This window comes from Netta rufina (assembly GCF_964035555.1).
Source record: "Netta rufina genome assembly, chromosome: 21".
Classification (NCBI taxonomy): domain Eukaryota; kingdom Metazoa; phylum Chordata; class Aves; order Anseriformes; family Anatidae; genus Netta; species Netta rufina.
The window spans coordinates 6364164-6386619 of record NC_140145.1 but is presented as its reverse complement, the minus strand read 5'-3'; the positions used below and the strand labels follow the sequence as shown (position 1 = coordinate 6386619).

Below are 22456 nucleotides of genomic sequence, written 5' to 3'. Positions count from 1 at the left end.
GTTTTTGCACCGAGCGCCCCTACCCCAAATCACGGGGTCCCCCCGCAACCTCTGGAGCTGTCACGGTGCGGGGGGGCTGCCCCAAAACCCTGAGCCTCCCTCATCACCCCCACATACACACATTTATATATCTAATAAATACATATTATATATTTAGAGAGACAAATTCAGACGTGCTTGTGCACCCCCAGACCCACCCACACCTCCAGCCCCTTCCCCCAAGCAGCCCCGCGTACCTCCCAGGCGCACCGAACCCTTCCTTTAAAATAAAACCAGTTCCCATTTCCCACCTTTTTAACCCCAAAAAGCGGTCAAACCCCCCACCCCCTCCCTCCCCCCCTCCCCGAACCCAGAGGCTGCGCCGGGACCCTCCCCAACACCGGGTGCACCCAAAGCGGGCAGGAACCGCACGGAGCCGCCCAGCAGCGACCCCGGACCCCCCCCGGTGTCCCTGTGTCCCCCCCCCGGTGTCCCCCGGTCCCCTCCCGCTGCCCCCCCCGCGCTGTGCAGCGCCCCCCGCCTCACCCCTGCTGCTGCCGCCGCCGCTGGCAGGGCCGGGCCGGGGCCGGGGCCGCACCATGGCTGCACGGGGCCGGCACCGGGAACGGGAACGGGGCTGAGGAGCGGGAGCGGGAGCGGGGCCGGGACCGGCACCGGCTGCGCCCCCCCCCCCCCCAACCCCTCCCGGTCGCCACCACCCCCTCCCCGCGGCTGCCATGGAAATGCCAAGCGCGCCCTGATTGGCCACCAGCCGCCATGTGTCGCGCAGCGCTATTGGGCCGCCGCCGGGGATTGACAGCTGAGGGGCGGGGTTAAGGAGGGGAGGTTGGCCACGCCCACTTCGCGGCTTTTTCCCGCGCGGCCGGAGGTGGCGGGAAACAGCGGGGGGGGACGCGACACGTGGAGGGTCCAGGGGGGAGCCTGAATTGGGCTTGTTTTTAACTCGCCGCCACCAAAATTGCATTTTTTATTTCCGTGCAGGTTCTCTGGCCCAGCTGCCTTTGCCCCGTGCAGACAAACAGCCCGTGGGATCGCAGCGATAGGAGGGATCCCATGGGGCAGCCCCGAAATGGAGGTTGCTTGCCATGTGTGGAGGGGAAATAAATCAGGTGAAGGGAGTTAATGGGGTGACAGCCCCAAAACGCAGGCTGGGAGCAGCAGCATTGCTTGGGGGGCTTGGCTAATGGGAATGAGCACTGGCAGGGTGCTGCTGGCCTGGGGGACACCACAGCAGGACCTCAGCGCAACGAGGCTGGGAACCACCACGTGGTAGAACGTCACCTTTTCACCACAAAAACCCTAAAATTGGGTCAGACTCGTTGCCCCATCTCCCCTGACGATGTCACAGGGCACACCATGAAGCTAGGAGACCCAAGCTCCAGTGCCCGGTGAGCATCAGGACCCTGAGTGATCCCACCAGGGTGAGCCAGGTGCTGCCAGCCCCTCACCTCCCTCCTCACACAGCAAGAGCCCATCGTAAAGCTTTTATGAGCCCACCAGGCTGTGGTTTCCACCCACATGGCACTGGATAGGGATGGGGACTTATCCTGCCTCCTGCTCCCCACAGTGACAAGGACACATCGATGCTCAGCAGGGGCACCTTCCAGGGGCACCCGATATCCCCAGGGCCATCCGATGTGCTTGGGAGCTGCCGGGTCCATGGAAAAACAATAAATTCCCCCCCAGGTGCTAAAATCCACCTCCAATTTCTCATCTCAGGCAATAAACGTCGCCTGCTGCCGACGGCGGCAGGACTTGAAGCGCTGATTTACGGACGAACCGCTCCTATTTCCAGTAAGATTGCCTCGAGCCATTAAGCAGCACTTCCCAGGTCGCTTTATCGATTTGCCTTTTACAGCTCCAGCCGTGACTCACACACATCGTCCCCTTTCATGGCTCCCAGCCCGCGGCGATCAAACGGGGCCCTGGGGAGAAAACGTGGCTCTCTGGGGGAAAATCACAGCCACTGGGGGAACCAAAGCTGCTGGATGGGGCTGGTGCTGCCTTTAATCAGCGCCGGTGCAGGAGCTGTGCTCAGCCAACCTGCCAGGTATCTGCAGGCAGAGCCCAGCTCCCAGCCGGGGATAATCCACGGTGTCCCCCTTCTGCCCCTTAGTGCTGAGCACCAGAGGTAGCAGAGCCCCCCTGGCACCTTCCCACCTGCACTCCCCAGCACGGCTGCCCCAAAATCTACCACAACCGGGGGCAAAATTGGGCTCAGTTTTCCCTCCCTAGCTGCCAGCGCAGTGCGTTTATGTAGATCTAAGTCCACTCCAAAAAAAAAAAAGCCCTGAATTCAATTTAAGCGAGCTGATCAGAAGCCAAAGTCTCGCTGTCCACCTCGGGGGTGTGGTTTCACCTGAATTCCACCTTCCCAGCCGTAAGAATGCCGAGAATTTCCCTCTCGCTCTGCACAGCTCCTGCCTTCCCCCAGAGCCGTGCCCGCTGGCTTCAGCACGGGGGAATTTGGAATATCGCTGCTCCTCTTCCTCCAGTGCCTCGGCAGCGAGCACAGGGCCGGGCTTGGGGCTGGCTGTGCAGGGAGAGAAGAGGGATTTTCCCCTACAAGCAGCATCCCAGCCGGGTTGGGGCTGGGGATACAGCAGCCAGGCACAGACTTTTCTCCTTCCCCCTGCCTGGACTATTGGGACTGTTCCTGGTCCCACCCGAAGCAGCTCTGTGCCTGATGGTTCCCGGCCCTGTCTGGGTCTGACCCGGTGCCTGTCGCCTCCTGAACGTGACAGCGGAGAATCGATCATCCCCCGCGCCTGCAGAAACACGTCAGTGCCAGGAATATCCCCGCCTCGCCTCCCTCAGCCGTATTCATTTCACAGGGAGATTTTTTCCCCAGCTGTGCGAGCTCTGGAGGTGCAGCATCCTCGGGGTTTTCCAGCGGGTAGGCAGCTCTGTCTGTCCAAGGAATACAGCAGGAGCTGTTTTTCCACTCAAGGCAGGAGCGAGCGCTCCCCTCGCACATTTACAGGCACCTTCGCGTGTTCCTGGCCAGCAGACAGCTGCCGATGTGGCACGATGGACGTGCGCGGGCTGAGCGCTCCCCTCCTGCACAGGAACATCCGAGCACAAGCCAGGGCCTGACTCCTTCCCCTCCGCTGGATTTTCTCTTAAAAAAATAAATTAAAAAATCCCACGTTGGGACCAGCTAGGCAGAAACTCATTGCCTGGGGCAGGCAGAGCCCTGCTGATGGGCACGAGCGATGCTCTCGCTGCCCAGGGATGCTCAGGGAGCTCTGTGTGGGCACCTGCTCCTCATGGCATCCACTCAAAAAATCGCACCAGGAATTCGGGATCCCTCCTGCGAAGGAGCAGGAGCCATTTCTGGGGGGAACAGGGAATGCCCCAGAAGTTTAAATGGCTGGAAATGCCCAGCAGGTTGCAGGATTAAGCCCTGGGTCTGGAAAGCAGAGCCCGTGCCATGCGTGGCAGCCACACAATGAGCTAAATATCCGCCAGCTCATTTGTAATGCCAGGAGTACAAGAAGTGATCTCAACTGTGTCTGGAGAACAGGGCAAGAAGGTGAAGGAGAGGCTCCTGACCTCCAGCATCTTAAAAAATAATAAAAATTATTTTAACTTAAGGAAGAAGACACAAAATCCCTCTGCCACGGAACCAGCGGTGTGCTTGTGTTGCATTAAAGGTTTCCAGCCCCCGAGCTCTGGCTGCAAGGGGGCAGTGACGCATCCTGCAAGCGTGGTGGTTTTGAAAGCAAACCTGTCCCATGGCGAGAATGTGTTGGCACCCTGAAAAAATACAGAAATCAAAAAAAAAAACAAAACACTGCTTTGGGGTCCAGCTGTATGTGCTGGGTCCCATCCTAGCAGTGATTTCTTCCCCATTCGCAGGGGCCGAAGCACAGAGCCCCTCAGGTTGCCGGAAAGCCCTGGATTTGGACCCATTTTGCATTTTCACCTCAGTGTCTCCAGGTCCCGAGCCGGGCATGCTGGGGAAGGAGCAGAGCCCTCGGGCCAAGGTTGGGGAGAGCGAACGGCAAACAGGGCCCCTCTCGCTGTTTGGTTTCCATCAATCATTTATTCTTCCCTTTTAGAAGGAGAAAGCGGCACGCCGTGCTCTGAGCTGCCTGAAAGGCTCCTGGCAGGGCACAGTGAGCAGAGGCAACGTCCTCAGGAGGGGATGCACCTGAGACCTGTCCTCCCCCAGAAATAATCCCACGGGAAGCTGGGCACGGTGACGGTGGGCACACCACGAAATCCAGACCTCGTCTCTCCCCATGCCCGGCTCCAACCCCCAGAAAGCATCCCCCCGCAGCTAGAAAACCCACGTTAGGTTAAAAAAGCAGAGCAGAGGACAAAATGCACCGAAAGATGCATCTGCAGCTCTCGGGGAAGAACCTGGGGCACAAACAGAAACAAAACCTTTATTTTAGGAAAAAACCCTGCCTCTGAGCCTCTTGGGCTCAGCCTGTGCCACCTCCGTGCCTCCTGCTCAGGGGGGCAGGTGGAAAAGGAGACCTCACAGCTGGGTCACGCCATCCAAAGGAGACCCACAGAAACCTGCTCGATTCTCAGTCTTCTCTAATACTGACTTCTGCGTGTTCTTCAGCATGACATTCTGTAGAAATATTTCTTGTTTTCCTAGCAAAAACAAGTCCTCCTCTGACCCAAACGGAGCAGAAAGTGCAGAAATCCCCCGCCAAGGCGCTGCTGCAAAATGAAATCCCAAACCTTCTGCACCCGTGCAGCCAGCAAGGAGCCTCTGCCCATAGCTCAGGGCTTTCCTTTTGGGTTATTTTGGGCACAAATCCCCACTCTGCTCCACCTGTTCTGCTTGTGGCACTACGGGCAGCCTCTGGCTCAGCTGGCAGGGACAGGAAGCATTTGCTGGTTTCAAATTTTCTTTTTCTATTTTTTTTCCCCTAACGTGCTGCAGCTGGGCACAAAGTGGTGCAGAGCCTGGGCTGGGGCAGTGGGGAGGGACAGGAGCAGGGGTGTGGGTATGTGTAGAGTACATATAGAAATGCATATACATGCATATGTACGGGTCTAAGTGCTTGTATGCATGTATAAAGTAGGTATTATATGGATAGATTTAAGCATATATTTGAAAATATTATATATACATTTATATCAATATATGTGTATATAATATAGAGGATATTTTTAGGCATTTCTGTGCATTTCATATATATGCACTTAGGCATATAAAAATGCATTTTAATTTGAACACAAAAAGAATGTAAAGAACATACACATGCATAAATGCATTAATATAAATAAAATGTAACTGTGCATATTTATCAAAATATAAATAAATAAATGTAAATGTGACCTGCCAAGTGAAGTCCCCTCAGAGCCAGCAGACCCGGGGGCAGGCTCAGCCCATGCTGCCTACGGCAGACTCTCCCCAGCCCCGCTCTCGTTCCCACTTGCCCACCTCCAGGAGCATTTTCTGCCCGGGTCCGTGCTGCCGTGCACCCACCCAGCCACTCTCCCCACTCCTCCGTGGGGTCAGGAGACAAACAGATGGGGAAATAAACTCATGCAGGGGGTGCAGCACGAGATCGCTAAGGCCACCTGCAGCAGGGATGCAGCCCCTCTGCCCCTGGAGCTGCCTCACAGTCTGAATTTCCCAAATCTTCCCACAGGCGCCTTTATCAGCACAGCACCGACGCGGGGTGGCCGGACACAAGCAGGGCAGCCCTGACTTCTCCTCCAGCAGCTACGAAAACGTGGCTGCGAGTGACCCCGATGAGTGCAGGAGGCAGCCTGCCAGTGTCTGTGTTTGATTTCTTACCTAAGCTCCAGCCAGCTTAGCGCAACGTCAGCTTGGAGCCATAAACCACGAGACGAGCGGCGTAAATGGCTGTGGCCAAGAGACCCGACCAGGAAAGGGGCTGTGCTCTGTGCTTTCTGGATCAGGGAGCGGCTCTCCGTCACGGTGAGGGTTACCTCAGAAAATCCTCGTGCTGATTTTCTCGCTTGCAAGCACAGCGAAGGGCCACGGAAAGCTGCCTCCACGTAGCGTGCCCGGAGGTGCCGGGATTTGCTCCCCACCAGGGTCCGGCAGCAAGGGCAGCTGCACACATCGCCACCAGGGCGAGTGATGACCACAAACAAGGGTGCTCAGCACCTCCTGGAGAGCCACGGGGCAGGGGACAGGGCTGGCAGGCGCACGGCATCTCCACCCTGCTCACGGGCCGAGCGAAGCCCACAAACCCCCATTCCCATTCATCTCCCCCTCTACATCCCCTCGCGATGCTGCAGCAAAACCCCAGCACCACCAGCAGCCGGGTGCTACCCCTCACCCCGACTCGCCCATCCCAACTCACCACGCTGCCGAATTTCACCTTTTTCGACTTAAACGGGCGATTTGGGCTCCCATCAGCAGCAGCTCCGGGCAGCCCCCGTCCCCCACGCTGCCGCCGTTCAATGAATTCCTGCTCAGAGCTGCAGCCCGGCCGCGGGCAGCTCGGGCAGGGGACAGGGCTGAAGGCGTGCAGAGTCCTCGCGCCGGTCCTCGGGTGCTCCGCTCCCACCAGCTTTTTCTTCTCCACCCGCTTTTATAGGAGCCGGGTAGCTCCTGCTGGCTCCAGGCACCCTTATTATAGCGACTGCTCTGACCCATTTAACCAGCGTTAAATAATTTCTCAGTTCATTGTCCTGCAGAGATTAGTTACATGGAAGCATGTTTTAATGATTAACTATTGGGCTCTGCTGAGGCCCCAGCAAAAAAAAATGCAGTTTACGGGGCCCCCGCCCCCTCCTGCCCCCAGCACCCCGTCCTATTGCCCCCCACTCCCAACATTTCTCCTTTTCCTTCAAGCCCCAGCCCCCGGCGGGGTGCATCCAGCCCAGCTGGGCTTGGAGGGAAGGCTCCAGCTCCCAGCACTGCAGGCAGAGGCTGGGAAAAGCCCTAAAAGCAGAGCCCGAGCAGGAAGAAGCAACGTGAGCTGGGCGGTTTGGGGCTGGATTTGCCTTTTGAGCCACTTTTGGCTCTTCCAAAAGGGGGGCATTGATCCTGTGCAAGGGAGGTTTGTCCAAATCGCGTTTCACCAGACCAACACTTGGCACTAGGGCTGAAGGGGACAGACGGGGATTTCACCCACTTCCCAGCTCTGTCCCTGCCTTTCCAGAGCAGCGAGCTCACTCCTTCACCTCCCCAGAGCTCTTCTTCACCAATTCCCTGGAGCAGGAGGGGAAACCGAGGAACAGGGAGACCAAGGACAACCTGCACGCTACGCTGCTGCTTTCACGCAGCATTTGGCCACCCCAGGAGCAGGGCAGGGACCCCTCCACCAGCCTTTAGGAGCATCTTGGAGCCATTTCCAGCCCTTGATCTTCAGATCCGACCCACCTTCCCCGCCTGCTGAAACCTCCCTGGGTTCACAGCACGTGGGCAGGGGCCCGGCCGCTTTCCGCCGAGCCCCACGCGGAGCCAGGACGTGGGACAGGCAAGAGCCGGGTGTTTGAGTTGGCCCAAAGCAGGAGCCTCCAGCCCCAGCCTCCGGTCCCTCTTCTGCCCCAGGCTCCCCTGGGGAAGCCCATTCGCTCTGCAGCATCAGCAGTTTGTGGGGAAAAAAGGAGCAGACCTGATGGGAGGAAGCGGTTGAAATCCCCTCAGGTTTCCGCGCTTCCTTCTCCCTCCTTCACCTCCGCCTGCTCCGTGCCGGGAGCGCTTCAATCGCTGCGCGTCCGCTGAGGTTTCTAAGGAAATCAGCGAACAATACAAAAGGGGAAAAAATAACCTTTTTGACTGGAATGAAAGAAAAAACAACAACCACCACCGTGTGTTAAAACGCCACGCAACAGCTTGAGGCTTCCTGCTGCAGCTGGCGGGGCCAGGAGGGGCTGAGGGTGCCGGCACCGTGAGCCCCACAGTGGCACCAGTCACCGTCCCCGTGGGATGAAGCAGTGGGACAGGGTCCGGGGCAGGGGCACCGTGGTGAATTTCCCCTCAACCCCAAAGTTTTCTGGCTACCTGCGATGCTGCAGGGCTCACCGGGTACCCGTCGGGTAACAGCACAGCAGGAACCCGAGGCGGAGCGGGGAGCCCTGCCGGTCCCTGCCAGGGGAGATGCTCGAGCCACAGCTGGATTAATTTAACAGCTCTGATCGATTCTCAGATCTGTTTTCTTGACAGCATCTGGTCCGGAACAGAAGGGATTTGAGCCCCGGCCTGGCACCCCCAGCTGAACCCATCGCAGGGCGGCTGCTGCTTCCCAAACCTGACCCCCTCAGCACGGAAACCTGCGGCTGGGCACAGCAAAGCCTTGCCTGTACTTGGATGGGAGCACTGCGGGACAAAACCCAGCGAGGAAACAGCGAACCAGCTGCAGCTTAAGGAGCAGCACCCAATTTGTATTTTAATCCTGTCTCCAAAGAGGAAAATGCCAAGCAGCTGGAGGGGGAAATGCCATCAGCTCTGGCTGGGGACCCGCGTGCCACCCTGTCCCCAGAGACTGGCAGTGGGGAGGTTTTGGGGTGGAGGCTCCATGAGCCCTGCAGCCAGTAGCTGGTTTGGGGTTGTTTTTTTTTGTTGTTGTTGTTGTTGTTTTTAAACGAACAATGAAATTCTGCCTGGCCCCACAGAGGAGAAGGGCTGGGGTGATCGCTGCCAGCTTTTCTTTAGCAGCTCTGCAGGGTCCGGAGCAGGAGGGGGATTGGGCTAATGGCACGCAGCGGGCTGGGCGGTGAAGCACAACCACGGGTTTTACTCCCCATCAGCACGGCAAGCACATGGAAGCTGCTAGGATTGGGGCTGGGAGACAAAAAAACATCCACAGCACCCTGGGCTCTGAGCAAAGCCAGGAGCGGGGAGCAGAAAAGGGGCACGGCCCCCTCACTGCTGCAGCCAGCGATGCAGGAGGGGCTGGGGAAGAATTAAATCGCTTTGCAGCCCACGCTGCCATCGGGATGCTCGCTCTTCCCCTGCTCGTGTGTCCCCATGCCCTCCCTGCCCGGCTTTGCTGTTTGCATCAAGTCCTTCCCCAGGAAATTCTGCCTCTCCCTTCTCTTTTCAGATGCTCTCTCACCCTCTTTGGCTGGTTCTCAGGCCGGCTTTATTTTAATTATTTTTCAACTTCAGCAGCATCTCAGCTACCTTTGACGGATGTTTTAATAAACACGAGTTAATAAAATAAAGCTCATTAATGCGCAAGGAAATTAATTTAAGCAACACGCACTGGGAGACTCTTGTTCGTGGCATGCAAAGGTTCTTGGGGTTTAACAAACGTTCCCTAAGTGCTCTCTGCATTTAAGCTGCACTTTGGCCAAAGCTCCAATTTTTCAGCGTAAGCATTTCTCCGCGCTCAGTACAAACTTTGCAGCAGGATTGCTTTCTGTGGGAACAGAAAATATTTTCTCCATCAGCATCGGCAGCGGTTCCAACCTAAACACCGCTGCCATCGCCTCCCTCTAGGATGCTGGACGTGTCCCAGGCTACGCCTCAATTTCAGCCACTTCGAGTGGGGGCTGAAACAATGTTCCTCCCGCTGGGAAGGTCACAAAACATGGCTCGTGTTTTAAAGGGTGCTCTTGGCCTCTTCAGCGAATTCCCTGGGCCCCTCTGTGAGTGTGTGCGGGGGACTGGATGCATCCAAGCTGCTGATGAAATATTTTAAAGAGTTTTAACATCCCAAAGACAACCAGTTCCCTGCGTGCCTTCACCCCAAATCCCCTTCCCCATCTCAGCATCCCAAGAACAAGGGGCCTCAGGGCAGGAGCACGGTGCACAGACAGGGGCACTGCTCTCACCGGGGAGGCTGGGAGCAGGATGCTGATTTTGGGACTCACCTTTCATTCCTCTCTCAGCATTTCGGGTCCTCCATCCATGCTGCTTGGGGCAGGTCCAACACATGAGGGCCAGGAAGGACGAGTGGGAGCGAGCGCCGGGAGGATCTACACGCTGACAGCCGTGGTTCCCATTCCCCTTCCTCTCCCTGGAGTCCTGAAAAAAAGACTGGACAACCAGACCCACAGTACCTCTGGCTGATCCCTGACCCTACACCCCAAGTTCCCCTTCCCAAATGTCCCCAACGTCCCCTCTTGGGGACCCAAACTGGCTCCTGCCCTCCCCATGTTTGCGCTGATTCGTGCTGGATGCTCCGGCATCTGTACCGAGGTCGGGAGGGCAATGCCCGTGCACACCAGCTCAGGATCTGACCCACGACTGCCTTTTAAACACGAGAGGAACCCGTGTAACTCAGCTTTCCTGCTGCCTTTCATGTCAGGGCAAAGCGCGACCGTCCCCTGCTGAGGATGGCGGCCACCAGCCCTGCCACGCTGGCGCTTGGCTTCACGGCTCAGCCCCGTCCTCAGGCTTGATCTCGTGCCCAAACCAAGAGCACAGATGTTCTCATTAGGAAATCATTTCATCGCACAGTTCAACTCCCCGTTATCGCTGTTACGAGGGATTTGCAGCCTGTGCAGGACATGCCTTTATGGTAGGGTAATTCCCAGGGACACGAGGCCATGAAGTCTGGCACTCCTCTCCCTGCAAAATTCCTAACTCAACTCTGTAAGATCAGCAGATCTGCAAGTACACGGTCACGCTGGGATGATGGAGGGAAGGGGACAGCCTCTGCTTTGAGCAGGGAGACTGCATAATTGTTGTAAAAGGCTCGCTTACCTGTCAGGATGCACAAAAACCCCACAGGACCTTGGGCACTGCCTGTCCTGCCGCGCTGGCTCCCTCCTCCGCATCTTCCACCCCAATGCAGCCGAGGAAATAAATCGCTAGCCCCGAGGATGAAGGACTGACCTCCTGGATCAGCAGGGACTGAGTTGCATCCCCTGCCCCATCACCATGTCGCCCTGACAGCGACAGTTTGCTGCTCAGATGTAAACCTAGGGCTTTTGGTTTCGTGGGTCAGAGCACGAAGAGGCAGCTGCTGCTGCCCAACAGGTGGTGAACTTGTGAGCATCGCCTGTCTGAGCTGGACAGGAGTCAGCAGAGACATTTCCATGAACCCTTTTCATTTACCAGGAACATTTCACAACCATGAATGTTCTTAGCAGTGAGGCAGAGCTGAGGAGGAGAGACGCTATCTGTTATTTAGACCAACTGGTACGACTGAAAAAAAAAACAGGCAAGTTTTCAGGCACAGAAGGTCTTCTCCATGCTCCTTCTGCAATACATCCTTTGAAACAATCTGCCATCTCCCTTGCTCTGTGAGCTGCTACTGAGCTCTGCAGAATGGCTTGGAAACCACTGGTTATGCTCAGTGCATGGAAAGCAAAGCATGAAAAGCCCCGAGAGCCCCATTTCAGCCAATTCGAGGTGCACACAATTCCCTGATTCCCTCCATCCCTGCCAAATCCCTGCTAGGATGGAGGTGAGCAGTCACTTACCAGCACATCTGCTCAAACGCTGTAACAGCACTACCCCCTGAGGATCTGCGAGTCCTTCAGACAAACCTCGCGTGCCATCCATCATCCTGCTTCAGAGGAGAGAAGCTGCAGCTCAGAACGGCCTCCCAGCGCTCCTTGAGCTTCAGCTGTTAAGATCTAGCACTTGGCTCTTGGGGAAGAAAAAAGAAATCCTGGAAAACCCTAAAAGGTTGTAAAAGTGGGTCTGAGGCAGGCTGGCGTGCCGCAGGGCTTCAGAAGTCCCTCAAACAACTGCAGGTTTCGGCTGAGGCTGATGCTTTAATAAAAGTGTGTGTCCAAATGCAGGGGGGCAGGTTTCATGCCTGCAAAGTGAAACGTTTTTGGGGATGCAAGATGTGCTGCTTGTAGTGCTGCCACGACAAAGAGCTGCTACCCCAGGGTGGCAGAGGCATGAAAAAGTTCAGTCATAGAAAACGCAATACAGAAAATAAATGTTTCAAAGCCAAAACGCAGAATAATCCCAAATTGGGTTGGTTTAATTCACCTGTGGCTTAACTCAGAGGGGCAGAGCATGGCCAGTGTGAACGGTTTCTATTTGGGGCCAGATTTAAGGCAGAAGAGCGGCACCACGGATGAATCTGGCCCAAGGAGTAGCATTAAGCAAGAAGAGAAAACGCGATGAGCATCACACGAACAGCACCTTACACCCGCAGCCTGCAGCGCGCCCTCCGTACCAGAGGAGCTCAAGCAACAAATGAAATAGATGGCACAACACAAAGCCCTGCTGAGATCCCCCTGAGGCTTTCCCCTTCTTTATTTTTTGGTCAACATCCCAGAATAAAATCCTGGCGTGGGGTCTGAGCACCCACCTGCCACACTGCACGGGGCATGGCGCAGACAGAAAGAGGGGCAAGGGAGAAGGAAGCCCCCAGTCTGGCTGCATCTTAACCCCTACGAGAGCAGCTTTTGTCCCTGCACTGAGGGAGCAAACACCCGAGCATGCAGCAGGAGGCAGGGGAGGCGAAATCACAGAAACACGGAGCTCACCCAGTCCAATCCCCTTGCCCACAGCAGGCTCAGCTGGGCCTTCCCCATTCAGCTCTTGGTTGTGACAAACACGTATTTCACACGGGACATACAAGTCAGGCAGGGGATGAACAAATTGGGCAGCCTGCAGCTCGTCCTGCTCCCTGCACAGCCTCCAAGACGAGCAGGAATTTGCCCCGGGGCAGACACTCACTTCAGTCTGTCCAAAGTCAGCTGTGTTCTAGTTAAACTCCTGTAGTTTATTTCTTCTAAGGCATGACAGTCCCAAAACCATGTCCACTTTGATTATTTTTAAAATGTCAAAGGCTCTGCTGGCTTACAGCAGCTGCAAACACTCCCGACGCAGCGTCACGGTGTGGCTGGTTCAAAGTTTCAGGGCAGGATTCTCCGCCCGTGTAACTCAGCCCGGTTTGGCTGACCTCAAAAGCAACAGCTTGACTACGACCAAGATTTTAATAAGTAAAAATTAAGTACTTAAGTGCTAATGACAGAACCTTTTTGTATAAACACTTTTTAAGTTCAAGGCACTCCACAGATGTTATTTAACCTTTACACCGATGCTTGGATACCATTTTACTGGCTTCGGTACCATTTTTAGGTACTTCATCACTGTTGTCTGAAGACGTGCTTCAGACTAAAACCTGGCCACAGCTAAACTTTTGGAGTTCTTGGTTTGCTTTCTGTAATGGAGACTACAAATAGTTCAGTAAATGCACCACAGAAACAAACAAACAAAACGTATTTCCCCCTGCAAGAAAAGGAGAGCTTGTCAGGCAAATTCCACGTTCCTCTGGGGGCCAACAGCCTTGTACACAGCCCCGCCACCTCTTCACGGTGTGATCACCCCCAAAACTGCTCAACTCATTGCAGGGATTTCCTGTATCTTCAGCAAAACTCCCCATAAAAGGCTCAACTTCCAATGTATGGTCCTTCCCCAGCAGCACAGCACAGCCAAGGAGGCGCAGCTCCTTCTCCTATAAAACAAAGCTTCTTGCTAATGAAACGTCTCCAACGATGACTGTCACACCACCATCACGGCGGCTGGCCTCCTTAGGCTTGGGTTTACAAAAAGAGAACCCAAGACACATCCCAAACAGCTTGAAGCCCCATATATTTTGAAGGATCAAAACAGTAGATGAATTCTGACAGCTTTCTCCCGAGAAGCACACAGAGCACGAGCGCTGCCATAACCAGAACCGTCAATCTGCCAAGACTCAAAATGCACAATACGGAATAAAAATGAGGAGCGTGCGAGAAATGAAAAGGCTAAAAAAAATAAATCATATGCACTTCATAAATATTCAGAAAGTGCAGAGTACTCTATACTTTTCTTCTCAAAACTACAACCTGAGTTTTAAGTGCCCAATATGCCTTTGTGTTTTCTTGTATGCTTGACATGTCACGGGGCAACAATTTCTGCACCGCCTCATCTCCAAAAGAACTAGCAGAGCGCACTGTGCTAGGTAACTGATTAGTTCAGAAAGCAAAAAGCAGCCTTGGAAGCCAGGCAGATCTTTTAGGTAATATATAGGACAGTGGAAAAATGGAATCACATAAACAAGATGACATTTGCTTTCCATAAACCATTTCTGAGTCTTGGGATTCCGAAGAACGCATCTGAAAGTAAACAGCCCAATGTGAAAAGCGTTCCCAGAGCCAGAATAGTTCCTCACCTGTACTTAGGCGGTCAGAGATCACAGACCATAGATTTTTAAAAAGATTTCTTAACGCAATGCAGATGTTGAAATCCCAGATACCTTTAAATGTTACTAAAGGTTGCATTTTCGGGAAAATTTATGTTTCTGTATTTTAACTGAGACTGAACCATGCATAAATTTAATGTTTGTATCCCCGCCTGGAATTTATTTTGATAAAAAGGTTAACCAGATAGCAAGTGGATAGGTTCTTGTGTCTTGTACAAACCACACACAACAGAAGATGACATGCATGCTGGCAAAAACCCTTTATGATAAAAAAATAAATCAGCAATTCCCAAGATGGAACATCCACATTCAGAGATCTGTTAAAATGTCAGTGCTGGCTAAAGATACTTGCGATCTGGTCCCATCTGCTTTTCATAAGTTCAGAACATTCTTCAACAATTTAATTTTAGAAAAAGAGTACAGATAAAAATGTAAACACTTGCAACCCAAGGCCGCGGAATGTCCAACAGCATTAATGGCTGCTAAGAGTAAAAATGCTAAGTTTATAATTAATATCACATAATTCTGTGATATGATCTATTAATCTCTTATTTTATTGCCCATCTAGAGAGAAAATACAGATATATTGATATATAACAAAAAACACTGAGGTCTTTTCCCTCTAATACTACACTTAACATACCCAGTCAAAACACACCATTAGCCTTCAACCTTGGAAAGCCTTTAATGTGAGATAAATTATGTTTAGGAGGTAACAAATATATTTTCCAATACCTTCCTTTCCTCTCCAAAGATCAAAGCAGCTTAAAATACCACGGAAATGTGTATCATAAATCCCCCCAAACCAGAAGTTATCGTTCCCTTTCATATATGGCACAACTAATGCTCAAAAATGGTAAATTCCTTGTTTAGGATCACAAAATAAAACCATGACACAAGTGGGGAATAAAGTCAGATACTTCAATTCGAGCTCTTGTATCCCATATTTAAGCCAAAAAAAATCCCAGGACATACTTCAAACTTTATTTCTATTTCCAGTACATTATAACAATTATAGAAGAACAGTCTGCGGTTACAGTATAAAACCAGTGCCATGTGTAACTCATGACATTGTGTATATATACAAAAGATTTATTATAATCATCAATGCTTTCAGCACTAAATACTTAAACCTGAAATCTTTAATCAGCCAAGGCTCAGTACACAGAAAATTCTCCTTCGGCCATGACTGATTTTCATTCTTCTGCACCAGATTAGGACTGAAGTGTTGACTCATTCATTTATTCCACTGTCAACAGCACGTTCACAAGACTGTAACTAGTCTATATATAAATACTGGAACAAACGTTCAAAGGGAAAATATACACCTCACTCTTAATGTTCTTCTGTTTGTATTACTAAGAGCCTTAACATTACAGTCTAGAGCCTCAGCTGCTGTGAACTGGTCCAACTCAGCTGTGTTCAGTGGCAATAAATATTTAGCTGATGATCTCGATCTACCTTTCATCAAGTATAGACTGTCAGACATCCTTGAGAACAGTTACTCTATCAACAGATCCTCTCGCTTCTATGACATATTAGCCTACTTGAAGTTGACTGAACAAGTATCAAGCAGTTATTACTCCACGTATCGATCCCTGAAAATAGCCCTTTTCACAAACAGCTCCAAAAGTCGGCTTTGTATTGTAATCCATTCTGAAAAACAGTTGGGCAATTCAAAATCATATGAAAGCAATTATAATTATAGTACTGCTGTGATAATTAAAACATTGCCAGCTGTATATTAGCCTGCTCAGATGTACAGCTGTTACATGGGTAATGGAAAAAATACAAAAGCTTCAGACTGTCACATCATTTCTGACAGCTACACTACAAATCCAGTTACTATCACACCCCTGTGTATGACAAAATGCCAGAACTATAGTGTCCTTTTCCAGGCTTTCTTGTAAACAATCAGTTCCCTCATCACCTCTGAATAATAATAATTGTAACATATTTTACAAGGATGTCCAATACCAGATTAAACTGGTATCGAGTAAAAACCAAAAATATTAACCAATTCTCTCTTGCTGAAATTGTTGCCAACTTTGGTCTAGACACCTCCTACTTTTGGTCACCTTTGTCTTCAGTTGCCATTGCTGAGTCTCTCCGTTGTTCAGCTGGATCTCCTGGAAGAATACTGGTGACTGTCTGGAGAAGTGACTCGATCTGCTCTTCTGTTAGTCTTTCCTCACTTTCTTCTACCATCTGCAGGTATAAAAAACAAACACAATCTATTATGATCATTAAATCCACTCTTCTGCCCTCAACTTCAAACCGAAGGACTAAACTAAGTGGGAAATACTATTTTCAAGAGATTGAAGACATTGTAAAATGCTTCTGTAAAGAGCTCAGTCAAAGTGGAACTCTTTCAATATGTAAAAGAAAGAATGAAGAGCTCCATTGTTAACCACGACAACTGGCACTCCATAATGAGACCCTGCTTGCTTTAAAACAAGGCAAACAACAAACTCGACCCAGTCTTTCCTTCCTGGTTTCTCCTAAAACCTTTCCCACTGCAGCCATCAATATTTTGAGCCAGGCCTTTCATGTGGTTCATGTGCAGAGCTCACTTCCAGACCTATTTTCCTAAATTCCCATGCTTTCTCCTAAGAACTGAAATGAGATAACTCAAGATTGGTTACCTGAAGCGTGGTATCTCATCCAGCACCTAGAAGGTAAGCAATTAGGGCAGAAAAGAAGCCACCTAATCCTGGAGCAGTCATATTTATTGGAATTTATTTAAATTGCGAGATCCCAGAGTATAAAAGCATATAAAAGCTCTGAGAAACACAAAACATGCTGTCACGCATCAACAATAAAATTCCATAAGATTAATTAGGGACCTACTCTCACTGCGGAGCTGTGGGAACTCTCATATCACTGCTACCACGAAAAACAACTGCCCTAATTTATAGGCAGCTGTTAAAAGGAAAAGCTTGTCAGAGGACTGGGAACACAAGCCAAATGAACTCTTCAAACGCAAATGAAACCAATTAGGATTGTGGAGTTTGCGATTTTCTTTTTTATGCAAAGTCCTTTAACATGTCCTTTGAAGAGCGGTGATTTATATTAATTACGGTTCCAAGTCACTGCAGGTTTAATCATTTCTAGCTGTAAATTGCCAGCTATTCAGACACATCGTGCCTTCTAAAAACCAGCGTGGTATATTCAATTAACTACTCCCCACCTCCTCCCCCTGATGTCCTACGAGTCCTCTTTGCACAATCGGGTCATCTTTCAGCAGTCATTATTCACAGGTCCTTGATGAGAGGAAAGCAAGCACGCTAGGATCCACTCATGCAGCAAAAGGCAGATGAATATCCATTTGCCAACGACTGTTTCTGGGGACTCATCCTCAAAGGATGAAATTCTGTGTAGAGTGCCTTTCAAACCATGGTCATTTCAGGAATGACTGTAGGAGCCTGGCCTGAAAAACAGCAGTGGCTCTCATTACTGTCAGCTGTTAGAGTATACAGAATGAGTTAAAATATACTAAAACCACTCCTAATGTTACCTTTCTGCGTAAGCAACTGCTGCAGCTATTGAAGTGCTGTCAGATAATTGCCTTCTAGGCTACAGTTGAGAGGTGATCATCTCAGCAGGTTAACCAGCTTATCTTGGAGCAGCAACGTTATACAACGAGGTATGTTACAGTGCAAAAATATGCTCTTTGTTGCCTGTACTGCAGACAAAGGCATTACTCCAGTGATGACCTATGCTGCTAAGTTTTGTAGAGGTCCCTGAGCTTGTTTTTTGGACTGGATTACAGTGTTATTAATGACTGTTACATTCAACTTTAAAGGTGACAGCCCCACAGCAGCAGGATCTGTACAGACAAAGAAAAAGCCCACATCCTTTGGACAGGCAAAATTACTTAAGGCTGAATGATTTATGTCTCAGCGGCCAGTGTCTCCTGCATTTGTTACTGCTTTCAGATCTTCAGAAAGCTGGCACCTTGCCTGGCTCGTATTTGATTTATTGGATCACTTGAAGTCTGCCCCTCTTCCCCATTTAAATTTTATCTCTCCCTAGATACCTCCATTCCCTTTCTTCGCCACAGAATTGTTACTTTAGGTACTTGCTTCAGGTGACCCAAGTCAAACACAATGACTTACGAGTACTTAGATAATATACTGATTTTTAGATTAGCACCAGCTCTTCTCAGCTTTTGCATTTAAGACAGAATATACTTACATGCCTAATTGCTGCTTCTTACGTGCTCCTGAGCACTGAACAAGTAATTTCTAATATGAACAATCATATTTACATCATTTGTACTGGTTGAACACGAGAGCCTGCAGGACTCACAAATGGCAGCTACGCCTCAGGACATTGACTGATGAGCTCTGGTGACTGCTCTGGCAGTTTAAGAAATCACACTTGAGCAGAAAGTTGATGAAAAAAAGCAGTCTCCAGTGTTTCAGTAGCATCAGTGCTGAAACTGATGTCTAAGGTTAAACTGTCGAGAAAAGCACCTCTAAAGAAAGATGCTGGACACTGCTCTGAGCAGTGGGTAACACGGCTCCACATTCCCTTCTGTTGACAGATTTGTAGTCTCAGCCAGAGAGAAGTGGTAATTTCTTAAACCGCTGCAGCGAATTCATTAAGGGCTCACCTCTCGGTGCCTTAGATTTGTGCATCCTCGCTGCCTGCTCTTAGGCTGGGAGTTACTGATAAACAAAAATCTGTATTTTGGCAGGGCGGATGGCTTATTATTCAAGCTGATATTTCAGCACTACATGGCTCTGATACATTTTAGAAGTTCAAAGGATCAAAAGCATAAGTGATAATCTTTTTCTTTTTTTTTTTTTTTCAGAGAAACAGCATGAGCAGTAATTTATGAAAACACAAGCAATTAGGAAGCAGCAAAGCAGCATGCTGAAAGGAAGAGCTAAAAAAATAAAGCACAGAGAACATGCAGACAAAGAGACAAATGGTGTCTGTTTCCCTTTAGAACAGATTCAAGGGAAACAGAAGGTGACTCAGAAGTTTATTCTAGATTCAACAGATGTTTGCACAGCCTTCTGATTTGCAACTATAATACCTTTGCTACGGATAGTACAAGGAAATGAGGTTATGATACTCGGAAGAGAAAAAAAATGTATAAGAGAAAACAGAAGAGGGGAAAAAACAAAACTGTATTCAAGTGCTGATTTTTCCAGCAAGAATTTACTAATACAGGAAAAAATCTATACCAAAACCCTCTGCTAACCTCTAACTTGCAATTGGCTGAAATTGCTCAAGCAACGGATTCAAACTGTAAGCAGTCAGGAATGCACGGTTTATACAAGGGCAAACAAAAATGCAAATGTTTTGAGTAAGTGTATGACATAAGATATTTATGTTGGCAGTGCCACACAAGCCAAATGGAAATTGATTATTCTCACAGATGATGCCATGTGCAAACTGTAGGGTATCATCAACCAAAGCTCCAGCTGAACTGCTGTTTTCAATATTCGGGGGTTGTACAACTGGGCAATGTTACAGGAACACAGTTTATAGATAAAAGCACCCTACTGCACAGCAAGACAAGTGTGTCTCTTCCACAGGGCTGAGCCCGAGGATTTTCTTGAACACAACAGACACAGCAGGCCACGTCATCTGTGCGTCTTCTTACATAAATAAATCCCAAGTCATTACTTTTTCAGCATTCAAGTCTATATTACCCCAAAATAACTACAGTGGTTTTTAGCAAATATCATAGCATATCAAAGTCTTTGACATGTATATACAATATGAATTTTCTATGAAATGCAACTATGTGGCTAAGATCAATTCAGGCCTCAATGATAACTTCTATTTCACCCAAACTGGTAACAATTAGTTATTTAACTCAATACACTACTCACGCGGTAAGCAATTTTTATTCCCCCCCCCCCCCCCACTAATGCTCTAAACACTATAATCTATAAGATTAAAGAAGGAATCAAGCAAGGACACAACATAATTTCATTTGGTAGCCTAATTGGTGTGCATATGGTTGCAATAAATGGAGGCACATTCACCTTGCAGTTAGTAAATACTTTTAAACCCCGAGAAACTAGAATTAAGTTTCTTTATTGACTTTAAAAAAGCATCAATAAAATTACCTGGCCAGATTTTCAGAACTGTGGAATATATGCAAATTACTCAGAAGTCAGCTAAAGCTTCTCTACTGCTCAGCTTTGAGAGCGATCCTATCTTTATGTAGATGTCTAATAGCCAATACTTCACTTGCTTAAGCACCTTCCATCCTTCCCCTCCAGCTTTATCTGTGCACGGATTTCTAACGCAGCAAAGCAAAACACACAATCATCCATCACTAGGCTCCTGCTACAAGAGAATGAAAAGACAAATCACTCACCAACTGCTGAATTAAACTCTGGCAGATGCCTTGCTCAGTAATGTAACCGCTACTGGGAACTAGAGCTGTATTCATTAAACAAATGTGTATGTGGAATATTTTACTACCACGCAGCCTTTCCCAGCTGCACATTTTAATAGGAGCCTTTTTTAATTGAATACTACGTATAAATTTCTCAGAGGAACAAAACAACCATAATTTCCAAATCAGAACACCAACAGAATTATATTAAGGAGTAAGTCCCATCAAAACCTGCTAATAAATTCTCATGGCAGAAAGTTATTTGCAGAAGGTATAAAAGGTTTTATTTATCAAGTAGGTGTATCAGAAAACAGCCACTAGCCTATCAAGATAATTTCAAAGATCTGCAGTGCTTTTGCTATTCATAAAACAAAAGATTAAAATTTATACTTTCATGGTGGCATGTATGTGTACTTATTGTGTGCCAGCATGCAGACATACACAAACATACTTGTCTATATATTTTTTTTTAAAAACTCTGTGAAGCAAGGGCAAACGTTTTAGGAACATGCTGTCCCTAACTATAATACGTTATATTTTCTGATTACCGGACAAAAAGCAAAGCACAAGTGACATCATCATCCTCACCGTGCTTCTTTTAAGACTCATTTAATTCATTTAAGATTTCAGACTAATGTTTATTTTAATGTTTATAGCCTCCTAAGACAATATACTGCAAATGTTGAAGAATAAATAAAGCTGCACTGAAGAACTCTTAAAAAAAAGAGTTCTGGAAGAACTGAGAAACTCTCAAGGATCAGCGATATTTGATTGGCAACAAACCTCAGCATCACTGAGCAGAATCGTCTGTGGGTAAAAAGCTATTGTTTATTTGAATAATAAACTAAGGATTCTATTAAAAAACAGTAAACCATAATAAAAAAGGAAATAAGGTTCCTATCATTGCCAAAGCTATCAAGCATAATTTAACTCCAGTGTAGGAGTACATATTTTATGAGAAAATGACTGCTAATTCCTCCTTTAGCAGTCATTCAAAATAGTTCAGGACCAACATGCTAGCAGGAAAAAAAAAAAAGAACATAAAAAAAGATGTAAAGTGAAAGACTGATTGGAAAGCAAAAGAACAACTGGATTAATGTACCTCAGAGATAATTAACCAACTATGCAAAGTGGGAAGCAGAATATATTGTTGAAAAAATAAAATGTTTAGTTCCTCTAACATCTTCCATTCTCCAGCAGAGCACGTTACATTATTTCCTGTTCTATAATAAAAGACAATCTGTTAGGCTGGTTACGCAGAGCGCACATCACAAGGTACGAAGCTCTCCAAGATGGAAATCTGGTTTTAAAAAGCACAGAATTAAAACCCACTTTTCTGCTGAGAGAGAAGAATGTGGAGCAATTTGTTCGTTAGAAGATGCTTAATCTTCAAACCCATCACGGTTCAGCATTAAGTAAATCTGGGCCAGTATCACGGTTAGGTCAACATCGCTGTCTTTCTTCCTCCTTTGTGAATCACTGAGCCAAGAACAACATATGTTAGAGATTAAAACAGGAGGTCAAGATAGCTGTAATGTGTACAGTGTTTTACCCAGTGGGATATGAATTAGAATTTCATGCTCCTTTTGTTGCTATTGTTGTTTGAAAATAAATCCTGGCACACAGTCCAGAAAAGACAAATATGAACAATACAGCAATTTATGAAAAAAAAAAAAAAAAAAAAAAGGAAAAACTTGAGATCAAAAGATCATAAATGTTCTCTCTAATTATTTTTTTCAAAATTGATTTACTCTTTGCACGTTACTAAGGACATGGAATTTTATAGAGGGACAGCAAAAACCAAACAAGCAAAAAGCCAGAAAGAAAACGCCAGAAAGGCAAAAATTAACAATCAGTAGTAAATTTAACTATCCTCTCCCATCAGCTAGTAAAAGCATATCAGGTAAATTTGACCCCATTCCATGTATAGACAGCACTGATTAGAAGTTTGAGGCATCAAAACTATTTGAGCAAGGGAGAGACAGAGATATGGCTGGTTTGGTGTTTTGCTTAAAACTGTTTTTAAAAAAAAATC

The 22456-nt window shown here is 48.5% G+C and overlaps 2 protein-coding genes across 6 annotated transcripts in view; both read right to left on the bottom strand.

Annotated features, from left to right (window-relative positions):
• Positions 1-655, bottom strand: part of TPST1 (tyrosylprotein sulfotransferase 1) — a 29604-nt gene extending 28949 nt beyond the window's left edge. For all 3 annotated transcript variants that reach the window (XR_014619034.1, XM_084299543.1, XM_084299542.1), the window contains exon 1: positions 526-655. The gene's annotated coding sequence lies outside the window, so the exon portion shown is untranslated. The remainder of the gene's footprint in view (positions 1-525) is intronic.
• Positions 656-15016: 14361 nt separating this feature from the next.
• CRCP (CGRP receptor component) overlaps positions 15017-22456 on the bottom strand; it is a 30474-nt gene continuing 23034 nt past the window's right edge. For all 3 annotated transcript variants that reach the window (XM_084299545.1, XM_084299544.1, XM_084299546.1), the window contains one exon: positions 15017-16262. In XM_084299545.1, coding sequence (XP_084155671.1) covers positions 16119-16262 — 144 coding nt within the window. In that variant the 3' untranslated portion in view covers positions 15017-16118. The remainder of the gene's footprint in view (positions 16263-22456) is intronic.